This window comes from Chrysochloris asiatica, unplaced genomic scaffold (genome assembly GCF_000296735.1).
Source record: "Chrysochloris asiatica unplaced genomic scaffold, ChrAsi1.0 scaffold00044, whole genome shotgun sequence".
NCBI classification, from domain to species: domain Eukaryota; kingdom Metazoa; phylum Chordata; class Mammalia; order Afrosoricida; family Chrysochloridae; genus Chrysochloris; species Chrysochloris asiatica.
The window spans coordinates 20353662-20376435 of NW_006408562.1; the positions used below are offsets into that span (position 1 = coordinate 20353662).

Consider the following 22774-nt stretch of genomic DNA (forward strand, 5'->3'; position numbering starts at 1 on the left):
ATGACGTATTGCATTGGACAAATCTGCTGCACAGGAACTTTTTAAAGTATTGAAGAGCAGAGATGTCAGCTTGATGACTAAGGTACGCCTGACCCAAGCCATGGTATTTTCAGTAGCCTCATATGGATGCGAAAGCTGGACAGTGAATAAGGAAGATCGTAGAAGAACTGATGCCTTTGAGTTGTGGTGTTGGAGTAGAATACTGAAAGTGCCATGGACTGCCAAAAGAACCAGTAGAGAAGAGGTACAGCCAGAGTGTTCCTTGGAGGCCAGGATGGCTAAGCTTCGTCTCTCATACTTTGACCATATTGTCAGGAGGGAACAGTTGCTGGAGAGGGATGTCATGCTGGGTAAGATGGAGGGTCAGAGAAAAAGAAGACCCCCAACGAGATGGATCGGCCAGGTGGCATCATTGATGGCATCAAGTGTGGCAGCGGTAGTGAGGTTGGCCCAGGATCAGACACTGTTTGGTTTTACTGTGCATGGGGTCGCTATGAGTTGGTTCCGACTCAATGGCACCTGACAACAACAACAACAATGGGCCGGAATCGACTTGACAGAACTTAACAACAACATCGTGTGCCAGCATTGTTCTAGTCACTGTGACACCTGAGTGGACAAGAGTCCACCTTCCATAGTGAGAAAGATAGTAATGAATAAATGGATAAGTACAAAGATCAATTCTGGATAAATGCTGTGAGAAAATAAAATATGAATATGTAATTGGTAACTTCTGGTCAGGAATTGGGAGTAGGGGATGTTGTAAAACTTTATCATGTTGTTGTTAAGTGCCATTGAGTCAGTTCTGACTCACAGCGACCCTGTTTCCAATGAGCAGATGGTGGTTTTGAACCACCGACTTTGAAGTTCAAGCCAACCTTGTGGTCCAGTACATTATCCTGCAGCGCCATTTCAGGACTCCAACATAGTCTTATATTCCATGTCCATGTGTGTGATTGGCTGCCAATGACATCAAAATGTTAAGTGCCACCTAGTTGGTTCTGACTCATAGTGACCCTGTATAGGGTTTGTGAGGCTATAAATCTTTGCTGGGGCAGGAAGTCTCATCTTTCTCCTGGGAAGTGGCTGATGGGCTCAAACCACTAACCTTGTGGTTTGCAATTCAGTGATTATTTCAGGGAGCCACCAGTCTAAGACATCGAAATAGATGATATTAAAAAGACAATTTCCTAACCCATCTCTTAGACAAATATGGTTACTTTCCTAACTGAAGTTATCATGTCTTCAATGCCCAATCTCTATTTCTACGTCTGTTTTACTTGGGGAACATCTTGCTTTTCTTGTTCTGCACAACATATGTTGCTTCATGTTCGTTTGTTCCCATAGGACAAATGGGAATGGTTGGAATGATGGGCTTTCCTGGAACTATTGGCTCTCCAGGGCTTCCTGGGAACCCAGGAGACCCAGGACAGAGGGGTGAGTGTCAGATTAACTTTCCAACTGTTAGGAAGCAGAAACACGGTTCATTTCTTTAACAGTAATACAAATTTCATTTCATTCTTCTGGGGAAAAATAGTGCTGAGTGAACAATGTTTGATTTTGCTCTTTTCTCTAGTCCTGTTTCCCAGTCCTCCTCCTTCATAAGTATATGACTACCCTTATAGTATTGCCCATTTGGGAAAATAGTTTATGAACTTCTTAACACAGAAGCACCATTGTTCCCCTCCCTTTTAGGCAGCCTTGGAATCCCTGGAGAAAAGGGTGAAAAAGGACCTCCAGGAGTCAAAGGGGAACGAGGAGACAAAGGAGCTCCCGGGTCTTCGAAAGCACCCCACTTACTGGGGGACAAAGGAGAACCAGGCCTCAAAGGTAAAACATTTCTTGTATTTAGAATCAGGGCATCCATGCTGATTCTGACCTTAAGACAGTTTCCAGGGTAGTCCCTTTAGTTGGTGCATAGGACAGTGAGGTTCAGTGTTAATGATCTGTCAAGTCACACAGCTATTCGGGGACCAAGCCTGCATTCAGCTGGTCTTCAGTGCCTGCCACAGTGTGTTAACTCCTTCATGCAGAACTGTCTAAGTTAATTCTGCATATATCTTGGCACTAGTTATATGTAAACTATAAGCCCCTGTTGTTGTTAAGTGCCGTCTAGTGACCCTGTATGGGGTTACTGAGGAACAGCTGGTGGGTTCAAACTGACCTGGTAGTCCACAGCGCTACACGTCTATAAATCCCCCTTTTTATCAGTTATTGAAAAATTTAATTCTTAGGAAATTGCACATTAAAACATTTCCCTGGCCAAAATAGAAACTGTTGTTAAGTGGCATCAAGTCAATTTCAACTCTTTGTGGCTCTGTATCGGGTTTCTAAGGCTCTAAATCTTGGCGGGAAACAGAAAGCTTCATCTGTCTCCCACGGTTCCAGCTGGTGGGCTGGAACTGCCAATCCTGTGACTCAAAGTCAAGTGCTTATCTTACAGAGTCACCACCCTCCCTGAAATCAAAATGTTGTTGTTAAGTGCCTTCGAGTCAATTCCGACCCATAGCAACCCTGTATAGGGTTTCCAAGGAGAAGCTGGTGAGCTTGAACCACCAACCTTGCAGTTCAAATGGCTTTGTAGTCTGACGCATTAGCCCTCAGTACCATACCAGGACTCCAAAATCAAAATGCTGTTCTGTTCAGTGCCTTCAAGTCAATTCTGACCCATAGCGACCCCGTATAGGGATTCCAAGGAGCAGCTGGTGAGCTTGAACCACCGACCTTGCAGTCTGACGCATTAGCCCACAGCACCACACCAGGACTCCAAAACAGCTACCCCAAATTTCACTTTACTCTCAACTACCAGGGTGAATTTTTCTGATTGCATCTAAAAATTTCTTTTTGTGTTCAAATTATTAACAACAAAGTATTTTTAATTAAAGAATGAACCCTTTAGAAATGCTGGTAATTATGAAGCTTAGCTATTAGGCTGAAGGTAAAACCCATTCAAATTATTCCCAATTATTTAAATACGTTTTCAAAACACTTTCTGAGATATGATCAGTGAAAACCAATATAAGATCAATTTTACTGAAAGAAAAACATGGCCTTCCATGCTGTCACCTTGACCAAATTTAATCTCAAGTAATTTTAGAAAAACAAAGACTCACTGGGTAAAATGTTGCTGATTTCTGCAGATTAAGCTTTCATGCAGCAGGAAAAGAATAATGGGGAAATGCATTTACAGTTGCAAAACCATATCAAGTTTTGAGATATTTATAATAAATGTGGAGACGTAAGATTATATTCAACAAATATTTACCAGTTTGGAACATATCCATTTATGTTGTTCTTGCTGTTAGGTGCCATCAAGTCGGTTCTGACTCACAGAAACCCTATGTACAACAGAATGAAACACTGTCTGGTCCTCTGCCAGCCTCGGGATTATTGTCACGTTTGAGTCCATCATTGCTGCCACTATGTCTATCCATTTCATTCGGTCATATTATCAGTATGAGAGACAAAGTAATGCTTCACATCACCACAGGGAAAGACTGAAAGTGTCCCTCCAAGAGTTTGGAAAAACATCACTGAGAAGTGACATGCGTGTGACCAGGGTTCTTAGAGTGATGGAACCCAACAAATTTGCTAATGTAAAAAACAAACAAACAGATAATCGTTGTAAAATCAGTTTATGGAGACTATTGTCTTCCTTAAAGGAAAGTTAAGGAAGTAAAACCTTGGGAGCAATCCCATTTAACTCGGTGTCAAAGGGTAGTTTAGTTCTAGCTCAGTGGTTATGAGTCTGGCTGCTAATCTCACGGCCAGCAGTTTGAAACTACTGGTCATTCCATAGGAGAAAGATGAGGTTTTCTGCTTCCATAAAGATTTACAGCCTCGGAAACCCTATACAGGGTCGCTATGGGTCGGAACCGACTCCACGGCACACAGCCACCACTGACACAAATTGAAGATTGCATTACATTGTTTAACAATTAAAAAAGAAACTCTTATGCATTTTGTAAAACTTTGCTTACAACTGTTCTAAGCCATGAGAGGAAGAAATAAACGAACATAAATTTCCAATCCTCTCAGACCACTGTATAGGTACATCTCCAGGTTATGGAAGATCATTTAGAAAGTGTGGGAAACATTTTGGGGGAAATATGCTTATCATAACTGCCTAAACCAAAACTCAAATTCACTGCCATTGAATTGAGTATGACTTATAGAGACCCCATAGGACAGAGTGGAAGTGTTCCTTAGGGTTTCCAGGACTATGCATCCTGACAGGAGAAGACAGCCTGGTCTTTCTCCCGCCTGTCTCTGTCTACACAGCCTAACCCTGGCTTTCACACATGAAATGAACAACGGGTACAAATTCACAATTAAATAAAGATTTCTGTGAAATGTAGAGGGACACAGACTATTGCCATGCTTCTAACAGAATTCTTTTACTTATCCCAAGTACAATATGCAGAACAGCTTTCTCCTTTTTAAACGTGAAACTGAGAAGCAAAGACTGAATAAAAAAAAAAACACACCTTGTTGTTGTTGTTGTTGTTGTTGTGTGCCATGGAGCTGATTCTGACCCATGTGTCAGAACAGAACTGCCTTATGGGATTTTCTTGACTGTAATCTTTACAGAAGCAAATTGGCAGGTCTTTATCCTGGAACCACTGGGGAGAGCTGCTACACTACCCAGGTGTAATGAATAATGTTGCTAAGCACTGGACCACAAGGTCGGCAGTTCAAACTCAGTAGCTGCTCCTCGGAAACCTTAGACAGGGCCTCTATGAACCGACTTGGTGGCATTTAACAACACCATCATTTATTAAGCCATGGTGCAACAGTTAAACACTCAGCTGCTAACCAAAAGATTGGTAGTTCAAATCTCCCCAGTAGCTCCATGGGAAAATGACCTGGAACTCTTTCTGTAAAAATTGTTGTTGTTGTTGTTATGTGCCGTGGAGTTGGTTCCGACTTATAGCGACCCTGTGCAGGGTTTCTGAGGCTGTAAATCTTCATAGGAGCAGAGTGCCTCATCTTTCTCCCGCAGAACCATTGGTAGTTTCGAACTGCTGACCCTGAGGTTAGCAGCCCAATTCATAACCACTACACTATCTCCTAGAAAATCCTATAAGACTGTTCTGTTCTGTCACGTGGGGTCATTACGCGTCAGGATTAACTCAATGACATACAACAACAACAACATACTATGTTCTTTTTTTGTTGTTGCTATTCAGTATTATGAAGTCCCGGTGTGGCATTATGGGTTAATGTGCTAGACTGCAAAGTCAATTTGAACTGCAAGGTTGGCAGTTCAAGCTCACCAGTTGCTCCTCGGGAACCCTATACAGGGTCACTACAGGACAGAACTGGCTCGATGGCACTTAACAACAACAAAATATTCAGTACTGTATAATAATTAGTATTATATAGCAATATGAATTCACACCTTGTATTAATGAGTAATGCAAGGTGTGAGTTAAATTGTTATATAATTTAATTAATGAAAACTACAAGGTATGAATAAGTATCATCATATAATTTAATTAATGAGTAATACAAGGTATGAAATTGTATTGTTCTATAATTTAACAAGGCTTTACACGGCACTTACCATGTGCAAGGGAGTGTCCTTAGTTTTATAAACTTTGACTCATTTTATCCTCAGAACAACCCTATGAGTAGATACTGCTATTACTACCATTCCATTTTGCAGATGAGGAATAGAGGTCCTGTAGTTTACTTAATGGCATTTTGATGGTAAGTGGCAGTGATTGGTCCCCAATCTCATCACAGGTGTACCTGCAACAGCTAATGCCAACAATAGAGAGTCATTTAACGTGATTGAGCTGGGGAGTAATGTGACTGAAACCATGTTTTCAGGAAGGCAGGATGATGCCTGAGCGAGCTAATGCTGCTAGCACCGAAATAGCGCACAGGGACGGCTCTAACAAGCAGACATTTCTTTTCTCTCCCTTTAAATAGCTAGAGTTCCAAATTCAGACTGCCAGCTCTAGGGAAGGCTGTCTCTCTCATCGGTTCGGAGGAAGGTCCCTGTCTCTTCTGAGCCTCTGGACCTGGTGATCTTCCTGAGGCGTGGCATCTGCCTTCCACCATCCCTGCTGCTTCTGCATGCTTGAACTGCTTTTTTCAAATCGCAAATCTATGGCATAAAGTACTTGTTGTTGTTGTTATGTGCCGTGGAGTCGGTTCCGACTCACAGCGACCCTGTACAGCGTTTCTGAGGCTGTAAATCTTTACGGGAGCAGAAAGCCTCATCTTTCTCCCGCAGAACAGCTGGTAGTTTCGAACTGCTGACCTTGCGGTTCGCAGCCTGATTTGTAACTACTACGCTACCAGCTGCTTCTGCATGCTTGAACTGCTCTTTTTAATCTAAAATCTATGGAATAAAATACTAGGAGACTTCAAAAAGTTCGTGGAAAAATTCCACTATCTTTTAGCTCCGTTTGTCCAGCAACTGTTTTGAGGCTCCCTCGGATGCCCTATGCTGACATGGGCTCTTTGCATCACAAAGAAAGCCCATTCCCAAATGAGCCATGTCTTTGTTGGTGGTAAGTGCCTTTGAGTTGGTTCTGACTCATAGCTACCCTATATAAGACTTCTGAGGAGTAGCTGGTGGGTTTGAACCACTGGCCTTGTGGTTCACAGCCCAGTGCTGATCCTACAGCACCACACCAGGAGTCCAGATGAGGCATAGGGGTTAGGATGGACAACACATATTTCTGGGGGATGCAGATCAGCCCATAACAGCTGGTGTTGTCAAAAGTTTATGAGTTTCCCAGCCATGCAGAACCGAGTTCAATGATTAGCAATATGGCATTAGGTAAATCCACTGACTTCTTAGTCACCTGAAAAGATTGAAGATAAAAGAAAACAATGTCTCTAACAGAGTAATTACTGAATGGTAATGGTGGTTGTGTGCCGTCGAGTCGGTTCTGACTCATGTGGTAAATTGCTGTCCAGTCGATTCTGACCTATAGCAACCCTGTATAGGGTTTCTGAGGAGCGGCTGGTGAGCTTGAACTGCTAATCTTGTGGTTCAAATTGACTTTACAGTGCCACATCAGGACTCCATTCCGACTCATAGTGACCCTGTATAGGTTTCCTGATGCTGTAAATCTTTATGGGAGCAGAAAGCCCCATCTTTCTCCCACCTGAATAGGTGATGGTTTTAATAAATGCATTAAGAGTCCTGGTGTGGCGCTGTGGGCTAATGCGCCAGACTGCAAAGCCATTTGAACTGGAAAGTCGGTGGCTCAAGCTCACCGGCTGCTACTTGGAAACACTATACAGGGTCGCTATGGGTCAGAATTGACTCAATGGCACTTCACAACAAATGGAGTTCTGGAGTCCTGGTGTGGCATTGTGGGTTAACGCACCAGACTGCAGAGCCGTTTGAACTGCAAGGTCGGTGGTTCAAGCTCAGCAGCTGCTCCTTGGTAACCCTATACAGGGTTGCTATGGGTCGGAATTGACTCAACAGCACTTAACAACAACAACAACAAATTAAGAATGGGATTGTCCAGCCCAAAGTGGTACAATAGAGTAGCCCTTTGTTTTTACTGAAAACATCCTTTGTAAATATCTGGGGGGGCAGTTCTACTGTCTTCCATAGCAGTGGGTTTGCTTTAACATTTTATTGTTGTTGTTAAGTGCCATCGAGTCGGTTCTGACTCTGTACAGGGTTTCCGAGGAGTAGCTGGTGAGCTTGAACTGCTGACCTTGCAATTCAAACCGACCTTGCAGTCCAGTGCACTAACCCACAGCGCCACACCAGGACTCCAGTTTAGCATTTATTGAGGACTAAATCATACCAGTCACACAGTATCTCATTTAATCCTCTTGAAATATACATATTTGTTGTTATTAAATGCTCTAGAGTCAGTTCCAACCCATAGCAACCCTGTATAAGGTTTCCGAGGAATGGCTGGTGAGCTTGAACTGCATATCTTATGATTCAAAGCAACTTTGAGGTCCAGCATATTAACCCACAGCGCCACTAAATCCACATCTACCCATGCTCTTAAAAATATGCTAAGCTTTATTATAATAAAGACCCATCAATTTCCACTGGGATATGGATGAGTCTGATGAAAATCTAACCTGTGTTTTTAATACATAGTTCTTAACTTTAGGGTTTGCAGGAAATGCGGGCCAGAAAGGAAACCTAGGTAGTCCAGGGTTACCAGGCTTCAAAGGACTTGAAGGCTTACCAGGACCACCAGGACCACCAGGTATGAATATGCAATATTCCACTGAGAGAAATAGCATGCTTTAATTTTTTTTTGAAGTTCTAAAGGTCACAACACTTGTTTCTGGACTTACTGAGTTGAATCTGATTCTGTGTCTATAGTGTTAATGTCATAATGGTACTATGTACCATTGATTGTACCAACTGAATGAAATACTACTTAGTCCTACACCAACCTGCAAGTCGTTCCTATGTTTGAGTCCATTGTAGCTGCCACTGTGTCAGTCCGTCTCACTGAGGGTCTTCCTCTTTTTTGCTGACCCTCTGCTCTCCCAAACATGATGTCCTTCTCTAGCATCTGGTACCTCCCAACAACATGCCCAAAGCACATGAAACAAAGTCTGACCATTCACACTTCTAAGGAACATTCTGGTACTCCTTCCGAGACAGATTTATTCACTTTACTGGTGGTCCATGGTACTTTCATTATTCTTCACTGACACCATGATTCAAACGCATCAATTTTTTGGTCTTCCTTATTCCTTTTACATACATTTGAGGTGACTGAAAAAACCCTAGTTTGGGTCAGGTCTAGCTTAGTCCTCAAAGTGATTTTTACTTTTTAACTTTAAAGATATATATTTTTTAAACTTTTTATTACGAATTGAGTGAAAGTTTATGGACAAGATCATCAGTTTTATTTTCAACACATCCTACACTTGGTTTCATCTCAATGAATGCAATGCCCTTAATGGACCAACAATCATCCCACTTCCTCCCTGTGGCTCCTAATTCCATTCCACCCACCTTCCCAACCCCTCTTGCCTTTGTCCTTAGGTACTTATTGCCCCTTTGATTCTGAATAATTGACCATTCCATCACAGTGTGGTTGTTCCCCTATATACCTACCTACTGCTTGGTTGAAAGTTGGGCCACAAGGGTGGTTGAGGGCCACAACCTCAAGTTCCTTCAGTCTCTTTTTGATCAGTAAGTCCAGCCTCTTTTTTTTCTTAATAATTCTGAGTTTTGTTCCACACATTCTGACATTCTATCAAGGGCCTTATAATGTGATCCCATTTGGAACAGTTGGCAGTGGTAGCTGGACACCATCTAGTTCTTCTGGTCTCAGAGACGTGGAGACTGATGTTCACATGATCCATGAGTCCCTTGGACTAATTGATTCTAAGCCTCTTCAATTCTCATCACTCCCTTTCTTCTGCACATGGAGAGACCAATAGCTGTACCTTAGACGACTGTTCAAGAGCTTTTAATGTCCCAAATGTTACTCACCAAAGTAGGATGTCTTTGTGGCCTATGTTATGCCAGTTGACCATGGTGTCCCCTGAGACGATGGTCCTGAGCCTTTAGGCTCAGCTATTTAAAAAGATATTTTGCAGATTTTCCCAATGCAATATCTCCTTGTGTTTCTTTCTTGACTGCTGCTTCCATGGGTTTGGATTATAGATCCAAGTAAAATGTAATCTTTGATAATTTCAAGCAGTTCTCTGTTGGTCCAGTTGTACGGATTTTTGTCTTATTTATGTTGAGGTGTAATCCGTATTGAAGACTTTGATCTTCATCAGTAAATGCTTCGAATCCTCTTTGCTTTCAACAAACAGGGTTGGGTCATCTGAATACTGCAGGTAGTTAATAAGTCTTCCCCCAATTCCTCCTCTAATAAGCAGGACAGCTGAACAAGTTCCTAAACAAGCTGATAGGCTTGCTTTGTGTTCTTTTATTATGCAAGCAGCAAATATTGAGCACCAACTGTATCCAGGATCTGGACAATTTATATGTTTATTTGTTTGTTTCTCAAGGCCCCAGAGGTGACCCAGGCAACACTGGGATTCCTGGAGAACCAGGACCACGTGGTATGCCAGGAAGCATGGGGGACACGGGAATACCAGGTGATGCATAAGGTCTTCTTACGAGTTGATAAGCTCATGATAGATCATAGTTCTCAATTTTCCATGTTGTTCATTTGTTACATTTTTGTTTTGTTTGTTGTCTTGTTTGTTTCCATTTTCCACTTGGTAGAAAGTCTACTAAACAGTTTGATTTGCTTTTAGACAAATGCATTGACTACAACATGATTGAAAACAGAATAAATACTTACACTGGGTTTAAATTGTCTGGATGTGTTTGTGACTCTGTACAAATTTATTATAAATCACAAAGGGGTGCCTTGTGCAAAGCTCAGAAATAGACCAGTTTCAAGATCCCTGTGTTTAGCGATTTTAACCTCATTTCTCCCCCAATTTCAGGTTCCAAAGGGAAGAGAGGAAGTCTGGGATTCCCAGGTCTAGCTGGAAGACCAGGCCTCCCAGGCCTTCCTGGTCTCCAAGGAGACAAGGGAGATCCAGGTTATTCAGAAGGTGCAAGGCCAGGACCACAGGGACCACAGGTATAAGCCACTGAAATGTTCAGGTTTTGATGAAGGACTATACCCCTCGAAATCTCAGTGGGTATTCAGATTCTGTGTGAGCAGAGGAAATGGAAACTATTGCTGTACATTCCGGAAGTCATTTGGAAATGTTTCATCCTAGATCCACAACTGAGGGTACCTGGCTATCCCAGAATTCTTAGCTGACTCTACCCACCCTACCCCCACTTCAAGGAAGTGCTTTTAACTGTGGCCAGGCTGAGAGGAAGTTGTTTGCTCTTAAGATACAAACCGACTCACCGCTACTCTAGGCTCACTTCTCACAGACTTTGAAAAATACATTTCCAACTCTTGTCATCAAAAATAGATACCTCATAATGACATAATAAAAGATATAAACTAAAAACCACTTGAGTGCATCTCTCCAGCGCAAACAAAATCCGAAGAGATGTGCATTCATCTTTCGTAGTAGTTTTAGAACCCTGTGTATTTTCAGTCCATTACACAGAAGTCTTTACCTGGTGTTAATGTTCTCACTGCCGTGCTGTTAGAAGTTCTCAACGCCTTTAGAAGAGAATTGTACCGAGAAGCAGCCATAGCAGTACTCAGTTGGTTGTTGTTGTTTTTCTATAGTTCTCTCCTTCTAACAAGAAGTTCTGGTGGTGCTGTGGGTATCCATGAACTTGAACTCACCAGCTGCTCCCTGGACAAAAGCCATGGCAATCTGCTTCCGTAGAGACAGACAGCCTTGAAGGCCCTGTGGGACAGTTCTACTCTGTTCTAAGCGTCACGTTGAGTCACAATTGGCTCCACATCATCTCCTTTCAACTTTCTTCTATCATTTCAGTACTTAGAGTAAGAGGCAGATCTAATGTAACCAAACACCAGACCCACTGCATGGAGTCAGTTCCAACTCATGTTGACCCTATGGGACAGAGAAGAACGGCTCCATAAGGTTTTCAGAGCTGTGATATTTAAGGAGCTCTGATAACGTAGTGGTTACGAATCAGGTTGTGAACCTTGAGGTCAGCAGTTCAAAACTAGCAGCAGTTCCATGGGAAAAAGATGAGGCTTTCTACTCCCATAGTGATTACAGCCTCGGAAACCCTGTACAGGGTCTCTATGAGCCGGAACCGACTCCAGGGCACATAACCACCACCACCACCACCACCACCACCAATATTTCGGGAAGCAGACTGCCACATCTGTCTCTTGTGGAGCAGCTGGAAGGTTCAGATCACTGACCTTTTTGGTTAACAGTCAAGCACTTTATCCACTGTACCACCAGTGCTCCCAGAGCTAGTCTACTAGAGAATAATAGATAGAAATTTATTATTAGTGACTGACCCTTTTTGAGCCAATAAAATAGCAGCTTTTCTAGATTTCTACCAGCCATGTTCTCCAACAGTAATTGCAAAAACAAGAAAGAAAAAGGTGCAGAGACACACAGACCCAAGAAAGCAATGTTTTACTTCATGTCACACAAATTCCTTTGCCCTCTATTTCTAGATTTGGTCTCCAGAAAAACCCAGGGGACGTGTTTTCCACTGAAGTCTTCTCTGGATGAGGAATCATGTTGGGCTTTTGTGTGTTCAGTTGTTACTAGTTTTCTCTAGATTCCAATCACCCAGAGGCTACCACCAAAAGAAATTGTAGAAATGTTCAATGAACACAAAATGAGCTGGAGTTCTCATGATAGCAGCTTGTCGTAATTTTAACAGAGTAGTGCATTTATAAGCACTGGACTTCGAACCTCGAGGTTAGTGGTCCAAGCCCACCAGCTGCTCCGTGGGAGAAAGATGAGGCTCTATGATCCTGGAAATATTTACAGTTTGTGGTTGCCCTGAGTTAGCACAGACTCGACCTCATTTAACTACAGTGTTTATGTTATGGGTGTTTCATGATATCACCATGAAATGTGTAGGCTCTGACCTACCCTAAAACTGAAGTGCCGATTTAGTACATGGAAAGGGCTATTTTTTTTAGAAGAAAAACGCATAATGGACACACAGGTGTCTACATGCATAGTATTTGGGGAACACATACACAAATGGTGTAACTATTTCTTTCTTACCCTCAGTTGGCCTTCACAATCTGCAATTATACATGTGTGTGATGATTTGATATCTATCCCCACACTGGTCTGTAAAGCTCCACAAAGGCCAGCACCAACCACCCACATGCACTGATCCCATGTGTGTCACGAGTAGAACTGTGCTCGATAAAGTTTTCAGTGGCTGATTTTTCAGATGGCGATTGCCAGATCTTTCTTCCCTGGTGCCTCTGAGTGGACTAGAACCTACGATTCTTTTTTGAGCAGCAAGTGTTAACCGTTTGCCCCGCCAGGGATGCCGCTGAGGAAGACAGGGATGGTATAACGTCTTGGTTACAACTGTCCTCCCACAAGAGTGGGCTTCATGTGTGTACTCAGACAGGATTTGGGCTTAAAGGGCTCCATGGTTGGTTTACTGTTCTGCTGTTGCCATCTGGAAATTCAAATTCTTTTTTTTTTTAATGTTAACCAGGGGCCCTGCATTTTCATTGTACATTTTACATGGGACCCTGCAAGCCATGAGCCAGTCTTGTTCTCAGCGAGAGCGCTATGCAGACTCATGGCTGACACTTGCTAAGAGTGGTGGATGAGCACAACTCATTACACTGAATTATGATTACATAGCTCTTCAGAGAAGAATTGTAAAGGTGTTTGTTTGAATTCAAGGGGGATCCAGGCTTGCCAGGTGACATTGGAAAGAAAGGAGAAAGAGGGTCACCTGGCCCACCTGGACCTGCGGGACCTCCTGGACCAGAGGGTTTCCCTGGACATCCTGGAAGTCTTGGCCTCCCAGGTGAGCTCTGGCTTGACCATTCTGAAAGCTGCAAGCATTTTTCAGGAGAAAGATGAGGCGTTCTGCTCCTGTAAAGATTTACAGCCTTGGAAACCCTGTACAGGGTCGCTATGAGTCGGAACCGACTCCACGGCACATAACCACCACCACCACCGTAAGGAGCTCTGGTAGCGTAGTAGTTACAAATCGGGCTGTGAACTGCAAGTTCAGCAGTTCAAAACTACCAGCTATTCCATGGGAAAAGAATGAAGCTTTTTGCTCCCATAAAGACTCACAGCCTTGGAAAACCTGTACAGAGTCTCTATGAGTCAGAACTGACTCCATGTTACATACCCACCACCATAAACATCTCAGGAAATGGCAAGCTATTTATGCTTCAGGACTAAAATTGCTTTTATTCATCTTTGATCTTCAACTTGTAAGACTCTGAAAAACAGTGAATTAATCAGGAGGAACCTAATTTTATTGATCAGCCAATCTGGTGGAATAAAATACCAAAAACTATTCTCACACCAAAATTTCTTAACTGCTTCAGAAAAATCAATGTAAAGTCACAATTCATTAGTAAACTGACCAACCACTTCTTGGAAGCTCTATACAGGTTCACTGTGTCAGAACCCACTCGATGGCATCCAACAATAACAACATGACACGCCTACCCATTTGATCTAATCGTTTCTTTCTTACCCCAGTTAACCATCACGTAATCCTTTGTAAATATACACGTGTGATGAATTAATAGTTGCTACCTCCAACACAGGAAGGAGCTCTAGTAGCGTAGTGGTTACAAATTGGGCTGTTAACCTCAGGGTCAGCATTTCAAAACTACCAGCTGTTCTGTGGGAGAAAAATGAGGCTTTCTGGTCCCTTAAAGATTTACAATCTCAGAAACCCTGTGTGGGGTGACTGTGAGTTGGAACCGACTCCACGGCACATAGCAACAACAACCACAACCTGCAACAGGAGCCCTGGTGTGGTGCTGTGGGTTAATGCGTCAGACTGCAAAGTCGTTTGAACTGCAACGTTGGTGCTTCAAGCTCACCAGCTTCTCCTTGGAAACCCTATGCAGGGTCCTATGGGTTGGAATTGACTCGAAGTCACTTAACAACAGTAACAACCCCCACCCCTCTGTTCTCTGAAGTTACATGAAGGAAGGAACTGTATTGATCCCCACTAACATTGCATCCCTGCAAAGTTCTCTTTAAAAGCTGACAATGCTGTTCTGAACCTTCTTTCCTGCCCTGTTTCAGGGTTGAGATTTACTTTCTTTCTTATCAATTTATAATTTGGGTTTAAGGGTTAATTTTGTTTTGTGGAAACAATTGCTCTGCAACTAGGTTACCATTTCACGTATTCACTGAAAGACGGTAAAGTATCTTTTCAACGATTGCACATTTCATATAGCTGTACTTTCATATTCCCAATGGAAACAGTAGGCCAGATACCCAGCCAGCCTTCTGGTCTGTACACATAGCGGGGAAATGAGCTGACATGTCTCTGCTATGGTCTCTGGAGAAATAGCCGGTGAGCAAGGGTACTTCCTTAGTACCCAGCCCCCCTGTTCTCCTGCCCCATCGGGTCTCCAAGGCTGTGCAGCCACATAACCGCATTGTTTACAAATTGGAGATTTGTGGTTACTCTGCATCGCGTAAGTGTCGGCACCATTGTTCCAACAGCATGAGCCCCCTCATGTCTCTGTAGCATGTTTTGGTCCTTCTCACAATATCTCAAACTTTTTCACAATGCTCCTGCACATTTAATAGACTATAATGTAATGTATGGAGTCCTGGTGTGGTGCTGTGGGCTAATGAGTCAGACTGCAAAGTCATTTGAACTGCAAGGTCGGTGGTTCAAGCTCACCAGCTGCTTCTCGGAAACCCTATACAGGGTCGCTATGGGTCGGAGCTGACTCGATGTACACAACAATGTCATGTATGGCACAGTGGTACCAACAAGGAACTCAAACCTAGAAATTGTGAGGGTGGTGGAGGACCAGGCAGTGTTTCATTCTGTTGTTCATAGGGTCACTATGACCTGGAACTGACTCGATAGCACCTAACAGAGCAGCAGCAAAAGTATCATGTAGACATAACTTTTATATGCACTGTTGTTGTTGTTAAATAACGTCAAATTGGTTCCAACTCCTAGCACGCTGTTTAAGGCTTCCAAGGAGTGACTCATGGGTTTATACAGCTGACCTTGTGATTAAGAGTCCAGTACTTATACTTCAGGGCCACACCAGGCATTGGGAAAGCAAATATCTAGTGTGACTTGCTTTACTGTGAACTTGGCTTTTTTGCAGTGGTCTGGAATTGCTGAGGTATGCCTGTAAATGGTACAGGATCAGACTACATCTTTCTCTCACAGAGTGGGCTCAAACCACTGGTTAGCAACCTAGTGTTTTAACCACTGCATCGATCTTGGTTTCCTCTTTGAGCAGAGTTAGCTGTAGAAACTGACCATATTAATCATTGTGCTAATTTCATCTCTTTTTTTTCTTGTCTTCCCCCTACCCCTTCCTCAATTATAGGAAAGCCAGGTTCTCAAGGTGATTTCGGGTTTCAAGGCATCAAAGGCCTCCCTGGATACCCAGGAGTAAAAGGCCCCCCAGGTTTCATTTTTGTACTTTCTCTATTTTCTTTTCTTAAAGGATGCATATGTTCTCCTGAAATTGGGATCTCAGGATCCAATCATGCTGAGCTACAACTGGTCTAAGGCTGTTCCCATTCACTCAGGGCCCAATGTGTGGTGGAGGGGAGAATGTACACAAACCAGGTTACATATCTGTATTTCCCCAATTTGAATATCTGCCCACCTAAGCTTTCCAAAACAATACCCTTATGATCACATCAACCATTGATCGTTTTCTCTGTAGACATGGTTTCATGTAACTACAAAACAAACAAACCGAAATCAAGTTGATCACGAATCATGGCAACCCAATGTGTAACAGAATAGAACAGCTCCATAGAGTTTTCTTGGCTTTAATCTTTCTGGTAGCAGATTGTCAGGGCTTTCTTCTGTAGGGCTTACCAACCCTTCGATTAGTAGCCAACTGTAAACCACTTTCACCACTCAGGGGCCCAGTCCAATCAGGTAACTATAGTTCTGAAAAAATAGCACCTTTAAGTAAATTCCATTCATCTCTTTGGTTTTCACCGTAGACCATTTGGTAGGAAAGAATCCCTATCTTTGAACTCCATGTTTTATTTTTTAAAGGCCCTCCAGGATTCCCCGGGCCTCCAGGACCAATGGGTACAAGAGGTAGTCAAGGGCGTGATGGAATTCCTGGTCCAGCTGGAGAAAAAGGAGACTCAGGTACACCTTTCTCATCATCGTTGATCCGCTAGTTTTCTTTTGAGTAGAATGACTGGTGCCTTGATAACCTTTAACTTCTCTAACAATTCTTCTCTGGGAGAAATGATGATGTTGAACAACTTCTTGGGATATGATAGTTAAGACTTCTATCTATTTTCAGAAGGAAATGCAAACAGATGCATTCTATGTACAAGGGAGCTTCAAAAGGTTCATGGAAAAATGGAGATAAAAGATAATAGAATTTTTACATGAACTTTTGAAACCCCCTCATATAAGATAAAATTACCATAAATGTTAATATGCCAAAATTTTCTCTTTCAGGCTTGCTGGAGGCAATTCTGGGCCCCAAAGGAAACCCTGGCGTTCAAGGTTAGTTTGTCTTCCCTGAACCCAGTGACGTGCATTTTCAAGGGCAGGGTATGCTAGAAACTAGTTTAATATTCTTAACATCTAAAATAGACTTCACAGAGTAAATTAGAGAATCCCAATGGCAATACATACAATGGGTATTTTCCTAGTATTCAATCTTAAATGCTTATTTATGACCATCGCAACAAATTCAACAAATTAGAAACTTTAATTCAGTTTGGAATTGTCTTCTATGAGAGTCTTTAAAAGTGGAAAGGATTCTCTTGATTCTGTTGTTGTTAGTGCGTTTTAAATCTGTCACCTCCCAAAAGCAGGGAGATGGGATTGACGACTTCTTGAGGAGCAGCCCTGCCGGCCTGTCTGTTTTCTCGTGTTGCTGTAACGGAAGTGCCACAGGTGGAGGACTTTAACAAACAGAAATTTAGTCTCTCACAGTTTAGGAGGCTAGAAGCCAAATTCAGCCGAAACTCTGAAGCGAGGCTTTCTCTCTCAGTGGGCTCTGACATCCCTTGGAGAGCACGATGTGTCTTGGCATCAGTCTCCCCTTATGTTGTGGAGGTTCTCAGCATAGGAACCCTGGGTTCAAAGAACATGCTTTGCTCTGGCTCTTCTTTCTTGGTGGTAGTAGGTCCCTCTGATCTCTGTTCACGTGTTTGATCTCTTTTATATCTCCAAGGAGATTGACTCATATGCAGCCTAATCCTGTAGATTGTCTCCGACCTCATTAACACCATGTTAGTTGTTAGGTGCCATCAAGTTCCTTCCAATCCATAGCATCACTGTGCACAACAGAATGAAACACTGCCCAGTCCTCACTGGGGTCCTTCTCAGCCTGGAGTCCTTTGGACAGGAACATTAACAAAGAGGCCCACACCCAACAAAGACCTCAGCCATTGGTGCTTGTCCAGAACCAGCAATTAGTCCAATGCTTTTGATCTTCCTCTTGACCAAGTAGCTCAAAATTGTGAACCCCCGGGAGGTGCTGATGGCTAATGTGTTCAGCTGCTAACTGAAAGGTTGGAGGTTCAAATCCACCCACAGACAGCTACTATATCTGTTTATAAATAAGAAAACCGAGACTTGTGGTATGGAAGTGACTTTGCCAAGATCAAATAGCGAGGTTAGTGCTTCACTCCTCAGCCTCTTTTTTTAAAGGATACTTTGAACCTCAACCCATTTAAGCAGAGTATCTATGTCATTAAAGGTAACCACATGCTATGACTTCGAATCAAGGGGCAATATGGAAACTTAACAAATCTTCTTTTTTATAGGAGCCAAAGGAGACCGGGGAGCCCCAGGCTTGCCTGGCTTTCCTGGCAGGAAAGGGACAGTGGGAGACGTTGGACCGCAAGGACCTGTTGGCATGAGAGGTCTCCCAGGACCACCCGGGGTTCCAGGTGCAATCATCCCTGGCCAAAAAGGAAATCAGGGTCCACCAGGCTCAAGAGGAATCCCAGGTAGAGGACTGACTTTTAAATATGATAAATGAGCAAAAATAAGGTTGCACATCAGAAGCTTTCCGTTTTCCCTTCGTGTAATCTCATTGCTCCTTTCTCTCTCTGGTCTCCAGTCCCCCAACATGTTCTCATGGATGTAGATGCTGTTAAGTTGTTGGTATTGCTGAGGCAGAAGTTTTAAAAGATTAATAGATAACATGAAAACTTTTTGAGGGAATGATCACTGGGCCTGTGGGCTCTGGATCTGAGTCTAGGAGAACACCCAGGTCAATTCACATGATGTAGTCTATAAAGACCAGGTTCTCCATCTTACTTTGGTGAATAGCAAGTTAAGTCTTAAAAGCTTGTAAGTAGCCATGGAAGATGCAACTGTTGCTCTCTTCCTATCCGGAGCAAAACAAAGTGAAGAAAATCAAAGGTGCAAGGAAACAATTAGTCCAGTGGACAAATGGATCAGAACCCTAACACCAGAAGAACTAGACAATGCCCAGCTACTGCTACCAACTGCTCTGAAAGGGTCAGAAGATTAGAAGATTCCGGATAGAGTGAGGGAAAAATGTGGAACAAAACTCAAAATTATTTTTTAAAAGACCAAACTACCTTTAAAGATAGAGACTGATGGGACCCCTGACACTGATCCGTAATCGTCCCTCAGGACTATAACCGAGCTCACCCCCAGAGCTCAGTCTGCAGCCAGACAGCAGACAGGTCTACAAGGGGAGCCAGCCCTGGCCTAGTACACATACCTCAGAGTCATCAACCTTCTGAGATCAAAAGGACAGCATTTACCCAAGGATAGCATTCAGAATGGGTAAGCAGGAAGAAGGAATGAAAACAAGAAACCCAGGAAGGAAGTGGAATGAGCGATGTCATATTGTGGGATCGCCATCAATGGCAGGAAACAAAACGTGTGTCAGTTGTTGAATGGAAAGCTGATGTGCTCTGTAAACCGTCACCCAACGACAATAAAAAATTTTCAGAAAAGATTGTTGTTGTTAAGTGCCATCGAGTCAGTTCTGACTCATGGCGGCTCTGTATAGAGTTTCAGAGGAGCAGCTGATGACCTTGTGATTCACAGTCCAGTGGTGATCATACAGCACCACACCAGAAGTCCAAGAAATACTTGTTGTTAACTGCCAACCAGTCGATTCTGACTCATCGAGGCCATGTATAGGGTTTCTGAAGAGCAGCTTGTGGGTTTGAACTGTTGGCCTGTGGTTCACAGTCAGGTGCTGATCCACAGCACCACACCAGAAGTCCAAGAAATTATTAGTAAATATTCAATTAACAAGGCTGAAAGAGAGCGCTATACCCATTTAATCCATCTTTACTGAAGTCCGGCTGTGTGGCAGGGAGCTGGCAGGTCATTGGGGATGTGGTCACAGGTTCTGCTCTAAAACACTCCCAACAGAGAGAGCAGTTCCAACCTTGAGCCAGGTACTTCATTGGCACTGTCTCACTCTCATCCCATGTCACTCCGTGAGGGAGAGGATGTTTGGGGAGCAAGGTTCATGCTCACCAGTAGGACTTGCTGAACTCCCTAACTGGCAATACTAATGGATTCTCTGAATTTAGGTGAACCAGGTCCACCTGGACCTCCAGGAAGTCTCATAGAAGGTGTAAAAGGAGACAAAGGCTTTATGGGCAAGCCTGGTCCCAGAGGTCCACCTGGCACCAGGGGAGACGCAGGGCCACCAGGACATCCGGTAAGTGCAGGAAATTATTTTGACTCTTAAACTCTTGCAGATGGGTTGCCAGGATCAGATAGCTATTCCTGTAGGTGGCACCGAGTGGCCATTTGTGGTGCTTCTGAGCACTGTGCCTAAGGAAAAGCAGAGCCCAGCAGGTTCAGAGACCCAAAGAATACTTGCTAGTATGTCTGATTGTCAACATCTCTGATATTTGGTCTCCAGAAGTTACCTTGTTTTCTTTTTTCCAAAAAAAATGTAGGTATTGGCTCTCCTCTAGTCCATAGGTCTCTCATACATTCTCCATGATTCTTTGAACGTTCCCAGCATTGATCCTGTGGTTACATTTAATGTCCTTCTACACTGATATCTTATGCAGACTTGAACTCACTGAAACCCTCCAATGATCTCATGGCGGTAGGCCTCTGTCTTTGAAGCCGAAAGATAACTCTTTGTGATGAATGTCTACATTGTTTCCATGCCCTTCACAGCCCCATCATTGCAAGGAACACCTTCCCACCCAAGGGCTCAGCCTTGGGACCAGGCCTCCCTCCCTGGACACCTTCATCTCAGGAGGTCAGACCAGAACACAGATGCCCCCAGAGTTCTTCGTCAGATCATTTGGTTTCCTCTCCCTCAATTTTTCATCTCACTTTATCTTCTTCTTTGGTCTTCTTGCTCTAGGCAGCTTCAAAGACCACTTGTATTATTCTTGGCATTTTTATGATGTTTAGTTCATTATTGTCAAGTAATTGAATTCTCTTTCAATTCATATGGGCAGGATGGATAGATACATAGATAGACAGACAGACAGACAGATATGTAGGTAGACAGACAGATACATAGATACATAGACAGATACATACATACATACATACATACATACGTAGATAGATAGTTACATAGATACATACATAGATAGATACATACCTACATCCATACATAGAGGTGATAGCTAGTTGCCTTTGAGTGGACGACTCGTGATGACCTTATATGCAACAGAGCCAAATGTTACCTGGTCCTGCATCGCCCTCACAGTTACTGGCATGTCTGAGTCCCTCACTGTCAGTATTGCACCCATCCATCTCACCCGGGGTCTCTCTTGCCCTTGATCCTCTTTGTTTTGTTTGGTGTTTCTTTTTAATTTGATCCTTTTTGATGATGTATCCAAAACAAGCAAGTTAGACAATGTGTTGTAGTCAATAAGGTGTTCATTGGCTAATATTTGCAAGTAGATTACCAAATTTTTCTTCTTAGTGTGGAAGTTTCACTGAAACCTATCCACCCTGGTAAGCCTGCTGCCATTTAAAATGCCAATGGCATGGCTTCCAGCATCCTAGAAACATGCAAGCCACACAGTATGACAGACTGACAGACAGATGATAGATGGGTGGTGTAAGAATAAATGCAATATATATTTGAATAGCTAGCTCTCTTGGAAGCTCTGTGCCCCTCCTCTTCCTTCCTGTGGCCTGATGTCAGCATTTCATGGACGTGAGAGCAACTTGTATGAGCTCAGGAGGGAGTACCTCTGTGGCCATCCTTGTTGAACCCTCCTGTCAAACATTCTCTCTGACAGCCCTACACATTGCCAGCCGTGGGCACGTCTCTTACCACGCTGACTAACATACTGCTGTTGACTAGACTCCAATTCGTGGTCATCCTACGTGTATCACAATAGCAGTGTGCTCTGTAGGGTCTTCAATAGCTGATTTTTGGAAGTAGATCACCAGGCATTTCTTCCAAGGTGCCTCTGGATGGACCTAGGCTTCCAACCTTTCTGTCAGCAGTTGAGTGTGTTAACCATTTGCAGCCCTCAAGAACACCTTGACGACGACGAGGTGGTCATAACTTTGCTGGCTTAGTTAGAACAGTTCTTGAATGCAAAATAATGTCTGAAATACTAAAACAAACATACATTGACATTTACAAACAAGTTTTTTTCTAGCATTAATGACACTTTTTAAAAATCTGTTATTGAAAACAATCATCCTAGAGCGATATCTGTGGGAGAGGGGTCTAGGCAGGGAGTCATGAGAAGAAAGGTAAAAATGCTGAAAATGGTGGTTGTCAAGGAGCTCACACTCACTCGGTGCAGAACATTGTCCTTCTTGCTTTCAAGAAAGCATCAGTGAATAAGGTCAACTTTTGTTTTCTTTTGTTTCTAATTCAACTGTGGTTCTGCTCCCTTTTGTTGAAATCTAGGGACCACCAGGCATCCCCGGTCTCCCAGGGCTCAGAGGTGATCCAGGGCTCCGTGGATTTCCCGGCATGCCAGGTATTGTCTCTGCACACTGCTGTCTAGGTGCAAAAAGCAGTGTTGTTGGTAGGTACCATTGAGTCAGTTATGACCCATAATGACCCTGTACAGGGTTTCCAAGGAGTAGTTGGTGTGTTTGAACCACCAACCTTGTAATTAGCAGTCCAGTGTTTATCTTACAGTCCCACACCAAGACTCTGTAAATAGCACTGTTACTGTTGTTTACTGCTGTGGAGTCAGTTCCGACCCATAGTGTCACGACTGTTCCGAGCCCTTTTTTATTTTGTTT

General features: G+C 43.2%; 1 protein-coding gene across 1 annotated transcript in view; it reads left to right on the plus strand.

The window, feature by feature from the left end:
* Positions 1–22774, plus strand: part of COL4A3 (collagen, type IV, alpha 3 (Goodpasture antigen)) — a 187392-nt gene that overhangs the window by 152429 nt on the left and 12189 nt on the right. Inside the window, exons 33-44 of the mRNA XM_006861902.1 lie at positions 1348–1437; positions 1696–1830; positions 8109–8207; positions 9982–10071; positions 10429–10568; positions 13267–13393; positions 15924–16004; positions 16613–16711; positions 17033–17080; positions 18352–18537; positions 20113–20243; positions 22431–22503. Of these exons, the coding sequence (XP_006861964.1) occupies positions 1348–1437; positions 1696–1830; positions 8109–8207; positions 9982–10071; positions 10429–10568; positions 13267–13393; positions 15924–16004; positions 16613–16711; positions 17033–17080; positions 18352–18537; positions 20113–20243; positions 22431–22503 (1299 nt within the window). The remainder of the gene's footprint in view (positions 1–1347; positions 1438–1695; positions 1831–8108; positions 8208–9981; positions 10072–10428; positions 10569–13266; positions 13394–15923; positions 16005–16612; positions 16712–17032; positions 17081–18351; positions 18538–20112; positions 20244–22430; positions 22504–22774) is intronic.